The sequence below is a fragment of the Anopheles bellator genome, chromosome 2 (genome assembly GCF_943735745.2).
Source record: "Anopheles bellator chromosome 2, idAnoBellAS_SP24_06.2, whole genome shotgun sequence".
NCBI classification, from domain to species: Eukaryota; Metazoa; Arthropoda; class Insecta; order Diptera; family Culicidae; genus Anopheles; species Anopheles bellator.
This window is the reverse complement of record NC_071286.1, coordinates 31,563,603-31,579,782: the sequence shown is the minus strand read 5'-3', so window position 1 is coordinate 31,579,782 and position 16,180 is coordinate 31,563,603. Positions and strand designations below refer to the sequence as shown.

At 48.1% G+C, this 16,180-nt stretch overlaps 1 protein-coding gene across 1 annotated transcript in view; it reads right to left on the bottom strand.

The window, feature by feature from the left end:
• The window catches only part of LOC131212262 (polypyrimidine tract-binding protein 2), a 131,445-nt gene extending 117,098 nt beyond the window's left edge, over positions 1–14,347 (bottom strand). Inside the window, exon 1 of the mRNA XM_058206055.1 lies at positions 14,257–14,347. Coding sequence (XP_058062038.1) covers positions 14,257–14,343 — 87 coding nt within the window. The 5' untranslated portion in view covers positions 14,344–14,347. The remainder of the gene's footprint in view (positions 1–14,256) is intronic.
• Between the last annotated feature and the right edge of the window lie 1,833 nt (positions 14,348–16,180).

Sequence of the window (16,180 nt, the reverse complement as noted above, 5' to 3'; positions counted from 1 at the left end):
ACTTTCGGCAACACTGTAAGGCATAAAGGTGCTTCGCCTAAATCAAGCAATTAGTTCCTGGACAAATAGCAAATAATATTGTCGTGACACCTCAGGAGCATTTTACTTTTTTTAAACACTTTGAAACACAACACTTCTTAAGAACCAATTCGAAGAATTTTAGGTAGAAGCAAATCGTCTCCCTCCAAACTGTTAGAAAGCCTTAATTTTGAGTGAAAAATTTGAGTTTCATACAATTTTTTGCCAAAACTCTCATTAAAAACGCTACACGTCGTATGAATCTACTAGAAAAAGTATCCTCTGTGACTGTTCTTCGTTTTCGAAGAACCTGATTCGGGTTAATTCGAAAGAAAAGTGAAACAACGGAAAAATGAAATAAAGTAAAATATCAAAAAGTCTGAATTCGAACGTAAAATTGTTCGTATTTACTTTATTTACTTCAATCTCATCATTATTTCCATTTTGTTTTCTTGTTTTGTTTTGTGCGATTCAAATCGTAAAAAGTACCCCTGAATTGATTTGTGCGATAAAATTCCCCATTATCGTTTGCAATCACGAATCGTGCTGCTCTGTTTTGATCTCATTACATCGCTACAGAATTTTCCGCGGAATGGATGCAGCGTAATTATCTGCCGCCAAATGCACCGAACAGCGACCACTTACGTCCCGGACGCTGACAAACTAACGTCACTACAGGACAGCGCTGGACAGTGTTGGAGGCCAGTTATCGGTTTGCTCACAATTTGCTGCACCAACAGTGGCCATTTATTGTAGTTGGCCGCTTACCATAATCCTACATCCACACACGCGAACATATTTGGCCACATTTTCATTTCCGCTTCAACTCCGCGCCAGCTCATCCATTGAGGTCCCAGCTAATGACAGGTGGCAAGCCCCGCGATCGTAAAGGAATTTCGTACCAACCAAGCTAATCGGAAAATAATTATTTCCAATTTACCGCGAAAATCCCGGATGCCGGACGCGCGCTCATGTTTACCCACACACGTACGTTCTCTTGTGACCTTTTGTGGCAGAACTTGTTGTTTGTGCAGAATCCGCTTTTCATTGGGCCGTGGCGAGAGCATTATGCTGGGTGTTTGTCACTGATGTCCGAGCTCGCCGAGGGCGCGCCGCGGGCCTCTCACCGGTTCACCGATTGCAACAACGTCGATTGTTGGTTGATGATTGTTCAAAAACTGTTTGATCACCATTAAACCACGCGAGGTCGGCCTGCAAGAAACCCCTGGATCCTGGACACATTTCAGTCCCATTCACAACAAATGATGCGTTACAACCTAATGATAATGGTATCGAAAGCCCTGTCGATGGAAGCACTACGTGTGTGACAGCACAAGCCCACGGCAGGCATGGAAAATCATGGATCACCTGGAAAAGAGCCCAAGCCAATCCCTACCCCCTCTCGGGAACCAACATTATCAGCTCTCCCCGGGGAAGCCCACAGCCCACAGCGTAAGACGGCCAGTTCAGGTCGTCCACCGGGCCTAGATTAATATTGTGCGATGGTGCGATGAGGCCTCGGCACCCAGCGCGCGGTGCACAAATGATGCGCACCCCACCGATTACCAGCATGTGGGTGTGTAAATTTAGCATCAGTTTACAAAGTAGCTACCACCATGATGCCCAGCCGGAACGATGATGCCGGGACTTCACCGCCGGCGGGAATTCAATCGACCCGAACAGAGCGCCCCCGGTGCCGCTAAACCGCAGCTGAACGGTGCGCAGAAGATTCTCCATTTAGCACGGGGCACCCAGCAGTCAGCCAGCAGATCCATTTCCGGTTCCGCCGGCGTGTGCTTCCGTCGAGGCTGTAATTTTGTCTGACGTCGGCCGGGATGTCCTTGGCGCCGATGGACACGATACGCGCGAATCAGGGCCCTCATTAAAACTGCACCCCGTCGTGCGGACGCCAAAGACCTACGCTGCAAAAGGTGGAAGGCTCTCTACGGAACAGCGCAAATGGATCACCACACTCTCGGCACCGCACCGCAGCTAAACGTGTTCTACATAATGGATCAATCCGATCCACAACTGACGTTGCAAAACGTCGCAGGTGAATACCGTGTTCCCATTGTTTTCTGCGCGAGTGACGTAGCAAGGGCGACCACAGGTCTTGCTTCGTGCACCCACCGGATGACTGACTGAATATTTTGTCCTGCGGCGTTACAACACCCCAGTGCGTATCAAAAGAGTCGCTCTGTAGAAGACTCCACAACCAGTCATTAGATAAAAACCGACCAGTCGTAGAGCTTGCTGAAGGAAACTGAAAGCGGAATTACTCAAAAATACAGGGCCATCCAGCAGAGCAACTGTCAAACCAAAAACGACAGACACATCATATTTGGTCCAATGGTAGTTTATAGGCCACATAATAAAAGGCATCCTAAGGTATGTTAAGAGAGAAGTGTCCATCTTGGAGTTTAAACGTAGTAGTTTGATAACATCACATTTGGCTAGATAATTTGCTTAAGCTATTGTTCGGAAGCTTAGACCTGGCGTTGCTAGACGTCCAGGAAGTGAACAAAAATCTCTGTTCTAAAGCGGGGGATTTGTTACGCTAACACGATTATTGGACCACTGTGGTCTCCATTGGAAACTCTTCAGATTGATCTTAATTACTAGACTCAATCCACGTACGAGAATTTGATCCTTCCAATGCCAACCGAAAGCCCGAATTTTTCATCTCAGTCATGGTTTGGGTAGCAGAGACTGCTGAATGACGCCTTTCAATCAATCTCGTTTGGTCGGCCGACCAAAAATCATGCGATTTATTACCGGAAAAAAATGTCTCGCAGGCTGCCTTGGCACCGTGAGAATGCTAATGCAATGGGCTGTTCTATTTGATTCATTTTGAAGATCAAAACAAGGACCAGCTTCAGGTTCAGAAAAAACCGTTTGGATGTATTCAAGACAGACACAAGCCTCGCTGTCCGTGTACTTGCCTCTAGTAGTTTGATCGTCTGACTTCCATTATTCTAAAGTTTTCATTCATTTCCCTCGTTTGAATTTATAAAATATAATTTAAAACAAGCAAGTTAGGTTTTTTGGTATGTGACAGCTAGTCTGCAGAACCGTGCAGAGTACAACGTGCTGACAAGCACCACCTTCACTTGCAAACGTAACTGAATGGTAAGTAGATAAGAATTAAATGCAACCGAAAAAGTAGGAATAGTACACAACACACTATCGAGAGTTGAAAAAGGTAGCAGAAGGGTGTAAGAAGTAGGAAGGCAGTCAAGAAGGTACAGTACAGTAAAGAGCTGAAAGGAGAAAAGTACATTCGAAAGCTACACACGCGCGCTACAGCATACGCCAGGAAGAGGTGCAGCCAAAAAGGTCCGAAAAGGGTAAAGCTCCTACCGCTGAGCCGAGAGTCACTGCCAGTAGGCACCGATTTTGGGCAGGATTGCTTCTCCCGCAACCGGACCGACGATCGACCGCGGACTCGGTCAAGAAGTTCCACGAACCGCCAACCCTCCAGCTGGGTGACACTTACCTGAAAGTAAACGAAAGAAGTCGTGTGAAGAAAACTTAATTAGTAACTTCGACAAGAGTCATCCGGTTGTTGTGCCCAAGTTGCCCACCCCCCTCCTCCCCCCATGCCGCAAAGTCCTAGCCCACGCGTATAGGTTCTGTGCCTTCCAAGAAATGCTAGCCCTCAAACCGATATCAGCATAAAGTTCAGAGAGCATCGTGGGTAACAAGTTTGAGTGGTTTTCTGTTTTGTTGTTGCTACGAAATCTAGTTGAGGTTTGAACAGGAACATTCACTTTGCGGAAGTGAGATCAATAGACTGTCCTTCTAGTAAAACAGGCTTTGATGCCATTCTGGTGCGCAAGGCAACTACAATAAAGCTCATGGATGTATGGTAAGCGTTATATTAAATGTATTAATTCCAATGAATTGCAACATAATAATATACTTAAAAGTCCTAACAATACACATACAATGGTCAATGCCGTTTACAATAACTTCGAGTACTTCAATTTATTCCAAAATGTTTCGAAATTTCGCTTCCAAACGTTATTCAACAAATTACACGTAACAAGCGATTTAAAAAATGGATTTCGTTTTCAATGTCGATTCAGCAACCAACGGACGGCATTGTCACTGGAAGCTTACGCCCATCGCTAGTCCGTGTTCTCGGTCCTGGAACCCCCGGGAATATGGACAGCTGTCAAGCAATCCACGCCAAAAGCGCCACCGCATGCGATATTACAGACCCTCCCCGCAGGAGGTCCTTGGTCGCACACACATACACGCGTCACCCGGAACGGGTCGTTCCGCGCGCACGGCGCGAGGAAAAAGATTATTCATTAATTGTCCATCCGTACGAAATTTTCGCCGGTTGACAAGTGAAATTTTGGGAGGGTTCGCAGGTGGCACCCAACTTGTCCGGCCAGCCCGGCCTGCCTGCCTGCAGGGTCACAATTAATTCAAAACAGAGAAAACCTCGGTCCAACCTCGGACAAGCAGGGAGACTGGAATTTATGCAAAATCCAGTGCCGGTGGAATTTTCGATCGGAGGCGACCCCGAATCCGGTCGTACACGGGCTGGGTCAAAATCCGTGTCGACGTGTGTCACCAACCGAACCGACCGCGGTGGTCATCGCGATTCCTTGAACGAGTGGTGTCCGTCGATTGGAGTTGGAGATATGTGAAGCCACTTTTTAAGGCCCTCCAGGAAGCTTGTGTCCGCACCGAGAAGGTGCCCAAGGTGGTTGCAACTCTCTCTCTCTCTTCCGGTTGTGATGTGCGAATGAATATTTATCAACGACAATGCGCGACACAGGCATGGGCTGGCGTAGGTGTGCGTTTATGACAGGAGCATCAAATAGTAGTGATTGCCGGCGGATGACAGCGCTACGAAGTCGCTGGGAACCGGACCATCAGGTGTCGCATACATTACAAAGTCCGCCAGCGGAACACCACCAAACACAATAGAATTATCGTCGTGCTGAGTTTGAATAAAATATTAAAAACATACGGGCTAACGGATTAGCTTTGCAAAGTATGTTGCAACATAGCCACCCGGAATGGGTCACGCTCGGTAGCAGTGGTTCCGGTTTTTTTGTTAAGCTATTATCACACGAAATAACAACAATCACATTCGTCCAAGCCAGTGTTTTGCAGAACGATATTTTTGCAACATCGGTGAAAGGACACAAAATCCATTCCATTGTTTATGCAGGACGAGCAGCAAATATGATTCGCAGATTATGTTACATTAGTTGACAATGCGAATGTCCATCCATCGATCGGCCACCAATGAATTGCGTATGCTGCTGGTAATTGAATAATTCCTCGCAAGACAGACACCGACGGGGCGACGACCGGCACACCGAAGCGTCCGTTCGATCCCAAGCATAAGCTGTAAAACAATAATTGAACGAAAGAGAAAAGAAATCGCACAGATAAAACAACCTCCCGAACAGGTCTCGCTCGGTCGGTTCCGGCGAATACCACAAACATCCTTGGAAGCACTCCCGGGCACCGGGCCAGAACATTTACTACCGGTTTCCGGGGGCATCCTTCGAGGGCATCGAGAACATGGACGCCGGATCCGGTAAATCCGAAAACATGAATGTGCCCGAGAGCATTCGGAAATATCATGAAAAATTTATAACATATTAAGGTAGTTTTATAGCGCAATGCAACCGGCAACAGTTCCGCTTCCTGTGCCCCCCGCCCTCCGGCTCCGGGTGAAGGTTCCATTGTTCCGGAGTTCGCCGACGAGATGAAGGTACCGCTGCAGGCGGTAGCATACTTTATGCTGTCCTGCCCGTTTCGACCATGGCCGATCCTCATCCACCCACCTCCCGGTATGCTGCCATCGCATAGACTAAAAGAGGCGTGAAAGCTAGGACAGCACCGTCCTACGACCCCCAAAAGGATGCGAGGTGTCCGGTGTGGTGGTGAAAGAAAAATAGGCTTACCATACGCTTTTATGTCATAAACATTATATTAAGGTGAAAAAATGATAGCCCATCACATACACAGGTACAAGCACAGACACAGGAGATGACAGGATTTCAGGAGCCATCTACTCACGGGGCCATCGTTTTCAGCGAGACGACAAGCAAAAGGGTGTCACCGGGCTCCGGCATCCGTCTGGCCGTTCCGGAAGATTCGAGACTCTCGCCTCGGCCGCCCTCACTTCTTCCGAAGGCCACCAAGCACCGGTTTGGGGCGCTCCGTCCAGCCACAGTAGAAATAAAACTCGAAACGGACCACGCCAGAGACCAGAGAGTGTGGGGGGGTCACTAAATATGTTATGAAATCTTACGGTACACATCGTTACGATTGTTTGATGGCATTTTGGAGATGTCCCGAGCACCGAAGCAGGCACCGACCCCGGTGCTACAGAGCTGCACACGATTATACCCACCGCACGCGAAAGTAAAAGCGGTTTGATAGTTTGGAACACTTTACCTCACAAGCCTGGCCATGAAATGTGGATCTTGGCCGCCCGAATTTCGTTGCGTCTTAGTTTTCTCTTACGGGCCGGTTCTAGTATTCGGCCACGCCACATCTTTTCCGATTTGTACACAACATTTCGACACTTTAAACGACACTAAACGAAGAACTTGATGAAGTTTTCCAATGCTGCTTTAAAAATGACATCACATCAGCCGAGCCTACTATGGGGCGGCACAGTAACACCCGTCGCAAGTGAGATGAGAATGAGAGATCCTGGCTGGTGAGAAGTGGCATCTCATTATGCAAAATCATACATCCAAAACGTGAGGTGTGCATCTTTTATTTCCATAAACATCATAAGCCTACTGTGGCTTCAACAACATCGATTATCGAGTGAATCGAATTAAGTTACGGAAAATGACAGCCAGCCAGTGGCTCGATGGTACGACACACACTGTAGCCAGCCGAGCTACAATTGTAGCACGAGGCCCTTTGGTGGCCTTAACAACTCTTCTTCGCTTTGTCATTTCTATCATAAGTTTGAATATTTTATTCCTTGTCCGGAGCGCATTTACATCAGTGCACCGGCGTCGCTTTCAGCATTGAGGTTGATTCTGGTGTCCCCTGTACTTGCCCCGCATCCTGGAGAGCAAAACACCATGGACAATTTAAAATCACCACCCCGACCGACCGAACGTTACCCGATCGGACTTCTTTTACCGGTCACTTCCGGTGCTGGCCGGCCACCATCGGTAATGAAATATTCATACGATATTCTTCGGTTGACGCAAAATGGACGCTTCTGGGCCGGCCCAGAAGTCCGGCTGTTGTCCGGACATGCCCGCCTCCTCCCGCCCCCAATGGTCGATTGAGCTCAAGTGAGGTAGAGTAAACCGATCCATTCGTGCGCGGATGAAAGCGTACCGAGCCCCCATATGGTGGATTGCGAAACTTCAAAAGCGCATTACATGCTTTCCTCGGACGCGCTCCCGCCCCGCCGGTTACCATGTTTGACAGGCGAGAGTGAGAAAGAGAGAGAGAGATCACCCTTCATCGAAGGAACATGGCCATCTCCCGAGTAGTTTCGTTTGACTTTAAGCTACGTTAATTACTCTGCCGAAGCGGATGTGAAACTCGAATAGTTGTTTTCTTTTTTTCGCCCTTCAACACACTTCTTGCTGCCAGTTTCTGCCCTTATCTGCCGCTCCCTCTGGCCGGTGTGCAATGGGTTGATGAAAATGGCGATGGCGAAGAGCGACCACCACTTACACCTGAAGCTGGAGTTTTTTTCTCTCTCTCTCTCTCTCTTGCCAAACGGTAATTAGTTTGTATTTTACGCACGAAAGGATCGGCTGAATCCACACACATCCCGGGGGAGGCGGCGGGTGGGCTCCCTCTGCCACCGCCACAGGCTGCAGAAGGAGAAAAAAAACGAAACGCCTGACCGGCTTTGATGCAAAAGGAAACCAGGTGTTCCAGTCTCGCCGGCGCACAGAGCGCGATAATGATAAGGCTACCCTCTTGGTTTTCATTTTCACACACCACAACTACGCGCCAACGTGAACACTGTACCAAATTCCATGTACAGTCGGGCGGCCCGGGTCCAGGTGCCTCTCCAGGCGGGAGGCATTTTCTTTTTTCTCCGCAGGGAAAACTGCATCGCATCGGTTCGGTGCGTTTTTCTCGGGCTACTGGAAGTGCAGTTCCACACGGTTGGGCGGTTTTGAAGATGCGAAGATGTGCAGATGCTCCAATTGCGGCAAGTATTGACGAAAATCACCCACCGACGTCGACGGGACCCTGTGATTTATCCCGTACGTGCAGTCAAGCTGAGATCAGTCGAGGTCACGTTTCATGTTTTTTGTAGATTCAACACTAATTGACGGCAGTAGTAGGCAAGGGTGGCCAAAGGGTGTCCTGTTCGTGCACGGCCCAAAAAATTGGTTCATAATTTGTAGAAATGTACGAACTTTTCAGTCCCTCGATTTTTATTTTCAAATAACTAATTTTATATCCTCAAAATGTAAAAAACTATAGTGCGAGTCACACTTATTTCGAATATCCTTTTCGTGAATGCTATTTTGCATTTTTCTAATTAATCAATTTTGTTTAATTCAACAATAAACTAATGAATACGACCCAGTCCGCGACTCTAAGATAAACAAAACACAAATAAATTTAAAATATTATGTTGGAAACTTTAGTAAATTGGAAAATATGCGCATCTAACATGGTATATGGGACATAAGAAGTAGAATACGATTTCCTAGACATTTTATAGCTCTACTTTTATATATTTGTTTCTTAAATTCATATGTATAAATTTCTGTTCCATTCAGTTCTGTAACAGCATCTTGTTTTGAAGTCAATCAACGATAGTTACTAAATAAGTATCCAAATTTAATACAACAACGTTTCATGATTGAAAAATAAAATTGCACAAACTATGATGCATATAGACCAATGACACACTTCAAAATGCTTATTTTACACTCTGACTTGAAAAGAATTTAATATAAATTTAAAAAAAACTCGCTTCACTCTGTCACCAGCCTGGGAAAGGCTCATTTCCAAGAAGTACATTTGCAAATTAGTCACCATTTGTTTAGTAAAGTATGCTCCCAAGACTATCATTAAATAGTTTTGTTTCATTTACTTAGACTGTCCATGGGTAGCCCTGAACGTGCAGCCTTTGATAAGCATCATTTAGCAGGGGAAACAGCGCTGAATGCCGCATTAACAAATAGTTTGCCCGACTCAGAGTAAGCTGATAGTTGTAGTGCAAATGCATGTAATTAAAAACACAGTGTAGAGAAAGAGCGATTTGTGTAACATTTCATGTACTTTTCAAAAAACTCCCCGGGACTTTGCCGCGGCAGGTTCCTATTTCCGAAACATCGTATGCTGTGCTTTTTTACGACAGCATCGTAGAAAGATCGGAAGCACGATCCATGGCAAGCGTGCGCATTTAATTGCTCTCCACAGTGAAACAAAGCTAAATGGTGTTCTGCCATTAGTAGCTCGAGATATAACACAACGTTGTTTTATCATAAATCCCCCGAGGCTGCTGGAGCCGACCGGCCTTGGGCACGTTTCGTCCGAGACGGTCCGGTTTTGAAAAACATCTCGCCAAAGAAAGGTGGATCACCAGAGAGGGAGAGAGAGACCTTCTAAAAACCAAGGACTAATGTGGCACATTCCTTTATTTTACGATTAATAAAATTTTCTATATTTTACGACCCACATCAGACACCGGGGATCAATTGCTTGGCCCCTCAGGCCGCCACGCCGTATCATCGATGATCCACACGGGGGAACCCACGCACGCTCTCACGGGCTCAGAGAATCGAAAATTACCGTGAAAACAAACGTATAAAAATCGAATTGTGCATGTTGGAAAAATTGGATTTATGTTGGCAGCGTTTTTCTTTTTTTTTGGCCGCCGCTGCAAATCACAACCCGCGTCGGAGCAGCCCCATAAAGCATGGCCCACGGTAGGCTAAACCGTGTATGTGACTAGCGTGATAAGCTGGCGACGGCCATTACTAAGCTGCCAGAGGATAAACGTTGCCTTTTGGGGGTGGATCAATTTTCCGAGGCCCGTCTATTCCTGTCTCTCCCAATCAGCGCCACACGCCGGGTCGATCAGTTTCACGCATTTCATGAAGCATGGCGACAACGAAAAAGAACACGGAACTTAGCGGCAAGCACCTGCTCTGCCTACTCTGGTCTCTATTTGCCACAATGCGTAGCCTCACTCTGCCACAGTGGTGGGGCACGACAGGTGAAAACGGAAGTCACGGACTGGTGACCGTCATCCGCTTTCAATTTCTTACGCTGGAGTTCATCCCATGCTCGGGGTTTCAACGGCAATCCAATTCATATTTAATTGATTGGAAGTAATTTCTGATGTATGGATGGATGGCAATACCGGGACAACTTTTCCTTGGCATTTCGATTCCGGAGAGGTATTCGACTTTAAGTAGTATTACGAGGTGTAGGAATGGTTTCCCAACCTCAAAAGACAACTTAATGTGGACGCATTAGCATAAACAACGCCAATAAGAACCAGCCAATACTTTACGCTTTCCATACCATTCTACAGAAACTCCAATTTAAAACATATTTAGCCTATCCACACTCACATTTGGAATTCACCTTGTATCATTTCGCCAAGAGCCGAATCGCTGACATTTCAGGCATTGAGGCTCATCAGAAAACAAAAATAAGCTAGAAGGGTGCCAAAATCAAAACCGGGGGAAGCTGGAAAATGAATACAATGAGTATAAACATTTTTCACTCACCCATCGTGGCACTTCAAACAGCCATGTGAAAATAAATAAATATAATCCCTACACCGCCATGATGCCCTTAAGCAAGAACGTCTCGTTTACCAGGGGGCCATAAGATAGCTCAAAACAAGTCCCTCCAATCAGTTTTCTACTTATCCATAGCTCAACACACAAGACTTTCGTAGGACAAGCAACGAGAACGTGCTAACATTGTATTGAACCATCAAATAAAATAAATTTTTGTTGTCAACTGAGAAGGATTGGCTAGCTCTTCGATTCATTAAACAACTAATTGCTAAGCGACTGTGTAAATCGCCACATAATCAAATACACCACACCACTATTAATACTAGAAGCTCTCACAACCCTGAACTCGTATCTGGTGCCGCGTGATGACCCTTGACACCACGCGTTCATAATTCTTTCGCGCGCACCTCAAAACCAGCCAAGCATTCTTATGAGTGCTCTTCAACGCTCTCTGGACCGGTTGTCTGGAACCCCAGAAGTGATCTACTGCACGCCACGCCAGTTCACGGGACACGTGTACACGGTTTGAAAATCAATTAAATTTTCCTCGGCAACAACAAAACACGGGTCCTGCGACACAGGCTCCCGGTAGCTTCGTAGCGACCAAGCGGGGGGTGTTATCGTCACGCTGGCCCTCGATGGGGCCTCCTAATCCTACGCCGGGCCACCCATTCGGCCCTGCGAACAATAGAGTGAGGAATGTTCGAGAGTTGATTCAATTTTACGCCATTTTGAGCTCATTTTCTTTTGTCGCACGAAAAGATGAAAGGAATCCACCGGGCTAGGGCTAGGTGGACGACGGCCACCATCATCTAAACGACGGCCACCATCATCCCTTCGAAGTGCTGCTGCTGGTGTGGTCACGACGAGCGTCACGAGGACACGACTCCACCGGCGGAACAGACAGGCGCCATAAACCAACGCACAATTATGCCAACAACCGGCCCAACCAAAGTTGGAGAGATCACATTTCACCTCAGTGGCCACGGTGCCAAACGCAGACCACACACAGGACGAAATGGCGAGCTCCCGTAGGCATCTCACGTCCCGCCGAGAATCCCCCAACACACACGCGCGCATCCACCCGAAACGGATGAACGGTCAAAGGACATTTGTCGCCTGTCTGGCGTGACCCTCACCTGGGCGAGTCAGAGTATCCTTCGGGGATCCGTTGTCGGGTTACACCACAGAAATTATATCAGTCGCGGAAGAAAAATGTGAACAATGTTCACCCGTGGCCCCGGCTCGCACCGGCACGCACGTGCCGGTGACTGATTCCTGGCATGGGCCAGCGCCTCCCTGGGCGGGCTCTCGAAGGCTCGCCGGGCTCTCTCAAGTGCCATAACCTTTAACAAATAGATACAAAATGAGTTTCCGCATCCGGTCACGAATTTCTTCACGAGCGGGTGAAAAATAATAGCACCGAGGATTCGTGGCAAACCAGAATCTATGCCGTGCGCCGGAAGCTGCCGGCAGCCTATCCTCCCAGGAGCCATCAGCGTGCGGGAGGAGCGCGAAACACCGGGGTCCAAGTCATTCTCATAAATATTTCAACGATAAAGCAGCACAATTTATGAACTTTCGTACGCCACGCAGCTGCCGGCGGGCCGCAGGAGCTGCACCTGGCTTCACGCGCAACCTGCGCGCGTGATACGGTATCAGGACACCCGCCGCTCGAAGCCGAGGTGGTTTTCGTTCGGCGAAGCGATTTGAATGGGCGCCCGGTATGGAGGGCCGTTCGCCACCCTTAATCCTTAAACACGGCTCAGTGACGCCGCCTTGACGTCGCGCGGTGGCGCGTTGTCAAGGTGTCATCAAGCGGGGCCCGGGCTAACCCAAGCCCAACAAAAAAAGACGCCCCTCCAACAGTGCCACGGATTGTGTTGGCAATAAACTTCAAATTGTGCTTTTATTATGCTCCACTCTTGCGTAGCCGACCCGGTGGAGGCGCCTGGTGCTTCCAGCAACTCGCGGAGCTCATCCGGATTGTTTTCGGAGGCAACCGTCAGTAAGCAATAAAAAAATCAAACCGTCTCTGAAAAGAGTTAGTTTTAGTTTTGTAACCGGCGCCGATCGATCGACTGATCGCGTGAATGGTGAAAAATGAAAACAAAACGGCGGAGGAACAACTTCAGTGCCCAGCCTGCAGCAGGACACCGAAGATCTAATCTGCCCCCCGTGAAATCAATCATTCGCGGCTCACTCTTCTGACAGACACCAGGTCGTGTCACGTAACGTTGTGGCAACAGCGGCGTACTACCCATCCATACTTCTCTCTCTGTCTCACTCACTCTTTGACACACGCGTTTGTCACTTTCGCGGTGATAGGAAAAGTTTAACTGAAAATGAAGCTATCCAACGGCGGCGTAGAAGTAGTGCACCTGCACACATACAGCCGTCGGGGTAAAAGTGGTTTACAAAATTGAATATGTAAATCATGCAATCTTCCATTTTGATATTGTTGTTTTTTTGCGCCTTTTTGCCTGTCACCAGAATTGAGTTGTGTGTTATCCTTGCCGAGCGCGCGAGCAGTTGGGTCACCCGAATCAATAGTGATTGCTGGTGGTTTCGGGATGGTGCGAAATAGATAAACCCGAGCAGCCCACGATGATACGGAGCACCCGAACGGGGTTGCTGGTGGGGAAGTAGTAGTCCATCAATACTAGTATCAAATCTAATTAGATCTCCATCTAATTCCATTAAGGATATGAAACTACTGGCAGTGCGCAACTTTTCGTTAATCTCTCGCCACGGCCTCACCACCTGGGACCGAGGGACTGAAAGTTGGCGAAGCCGCCCACGATACCGGAGCGTGCCGTGTGTTGACGGATGGCTTTCGCCCGGTGACCCCACCAGCCTGTGCCAGAATGCTCTAATTGATCACCCATCATGATTAGTTTACTGCGGTCTCTGCGATGGGCGTCTTCCAGGGATTGTCCCCCGGGAGGGACATGCGTATTATGTTGAGCACAAGGGTGGGCCAGATCACGTCGCTCGGCAGCAGAAACAACTAATTATGACTGCCCCTCATTTATTCGCCTGTTCGCCTTAATCCGTAGCACAGCGCACGCGGTTAGGTAAGGGTTATGCTGTCTAGATCGAAGCCTGGCCCTGGCAGTCTTTTATCGTAGCGCGCGCACACAAAAACCAACTGGGAACCGCAACAAAACAGCGCAGCAGCAGCCCTTAATGGAGTGTATGGGCTTACCCAGAACGGTGGTGGCAAAAGAAAATTTTCTAGCTAAATTCGGTGTCTAGCCCCAAGTGCTACAACGGCCGGTTCCGTGTCCAACTTCCGCTATTCACCGGCCGCCGGTTCCGTCGACGCTATTGACGAACCATCAGGCTCCGCAGTGAGCGAAATCCTCCCGGTGGCCATCTCGGCCTGGTCTCCCATGAACTTCCCCGAAAATTTGCCCGTTTCTGCACGAACACGTAACTCGGCGGAGTACTTCGAACTTCAGCCAGCCCAGAGAAAGCGAAACGGACACGAACTTACCTTAACTCCGATGTGCACCGGGGAGAATTCTGCGTGCAGTGCTGGTGGAAGTAGTGGCAATGGTAATGGCAGGGGGCAGGACATCATGGCCTCTACCTGTGCGGGGGAAAAACAGGAATTACGGAAACGGCAGGGTTAGAACGAGGGCCGGTCATGAATGCTTATTGTCTAAAAATAATAACCACATCGGAGATCGGATCGGAAAAGGCAACGCTTTCAGTTCAGGTTCTTGTTTTGTAAGGCATCGGCATTTGATGGTACAAGAAAAATGTTGAACAAGTTTACAGTTTACGCTGAATGCACCCCAAAAACGAAGGGTTGTTTCTCACTAATAATTTTAGCCATAGCTATTTGAAGTACTATCCGTCATTAGCCACAACGTTGAGAAAACTGCTCTGACGTGTATTGTAGAGTAAAGGGTAGAATATATTGAAGAGGGTAATATAATCGTTATAGCAATGGAAACATATTTTGGGATTTCATCCTACTGAATAATTTCAATTAATGCCCTTTAAGGATGAGTTAGTCACATCATCCTCATATTCACCTCCACCACTACTCCGTGGGACGAAATTAACTACTCCAGAGTAGAGTAGAGCTAAAGTTCAGCCTGTGGGTATTGAAATAAGGTACCAAAACTACACTCTACGCTTACTTTAATAAAGTTCGACAAACCGTAAAATCAACCTCAGGCAGTAGAACGTTGAGCTTGGCCTCCTCCAGGATCTGATCCTCTAATACGGTCCACATAACCGCAGAATCTTCATCGCGCATCGAACACAAATCTAATTGGATATCGAATATCCCGTGTGCCCCAGGAAGTTGCACTTCATGCACCGTGCATCTGCGCCCGGTTGTTAAAGTGATTCCCACGCGACTCGCGTGTTTCGGCGACCGAACGAACGAAGTTCCCTAACGCCCTCGTCTCTCTCGTCAGTGGTTGCAGCCGGGTATAAGTGCTGCAAGAAAGGGTCTGCCCTCTTGCCCGAGGTTGCCGCGTGAGAGACGGCAAAGTACTTCAGTCAGCCCTCGAATATTAATGCTACGTTTCATGCACAGCGCACAGAATTGTACGGTTCCGATTTTTGTCAAGTGCATGTTCGCCCCCAAGGGGGTGTTTATGCTCGCTTGCGTCCGCTTTGAACATCACGCGCACACACACCACACGTCTTCGACGCGCCCACGATTAATTATCGGCTTATCAATATCGTCGCCTTTGGCTCCGGCCGGCCGGCTGCCGAGCTTTGATCTTGGCTGGCATCTTACTGACGTCTGAGAGACCTGAATTGGTAGCGTGGTGCTTGAGGGGTTCATCGAGCCGCGATAGTTGCTGTAAACGATCTCAAGTACCGTCGGAGCGCGAACCTTTCGGGGTGAGCCATAATTAAGAGGCACTCTCTCGCCGCACACCGAAACGTCAGCAAAACGTCAGTTATCGACCCATTAGGATCTTTAAATAAACCATCAGCTCCACAACCCGGCGGGTAGCGTACATAATTAAAAAAACGTCAAACACAGATCAACACACATCCGATCCCGGGGGGCCGACGAAGCAACCCCGAGCAATGCTTCGATCTGCTGTAAATCCCACAGCATGGCCACCGCCAATTTCACTCGCCGGCGGTATACAGCGAATCCCGAAATCCCGAACCCGAAACGCAATAAATCGTTTCAATCCACGGGCGAATAAATTAATTTGCAGCGTGCAGCGGAAAACGGGCAAAAATAGGCATCAAAAAACAGTGCCCAATTCCGGCGGGGGCAAGTAATACACAGCGAACCCGACGACGTACTCCGTTCGCTCCGTTCACCAGCAGCCATAGGCTTCTTCGATCGGAATTATCATAACCATAACTGAGGGCGGCCTTGCCGATGCTGGCAATGCACAGCAAAAAAAAAATTAAACATTAGCCGTTCGACGGCG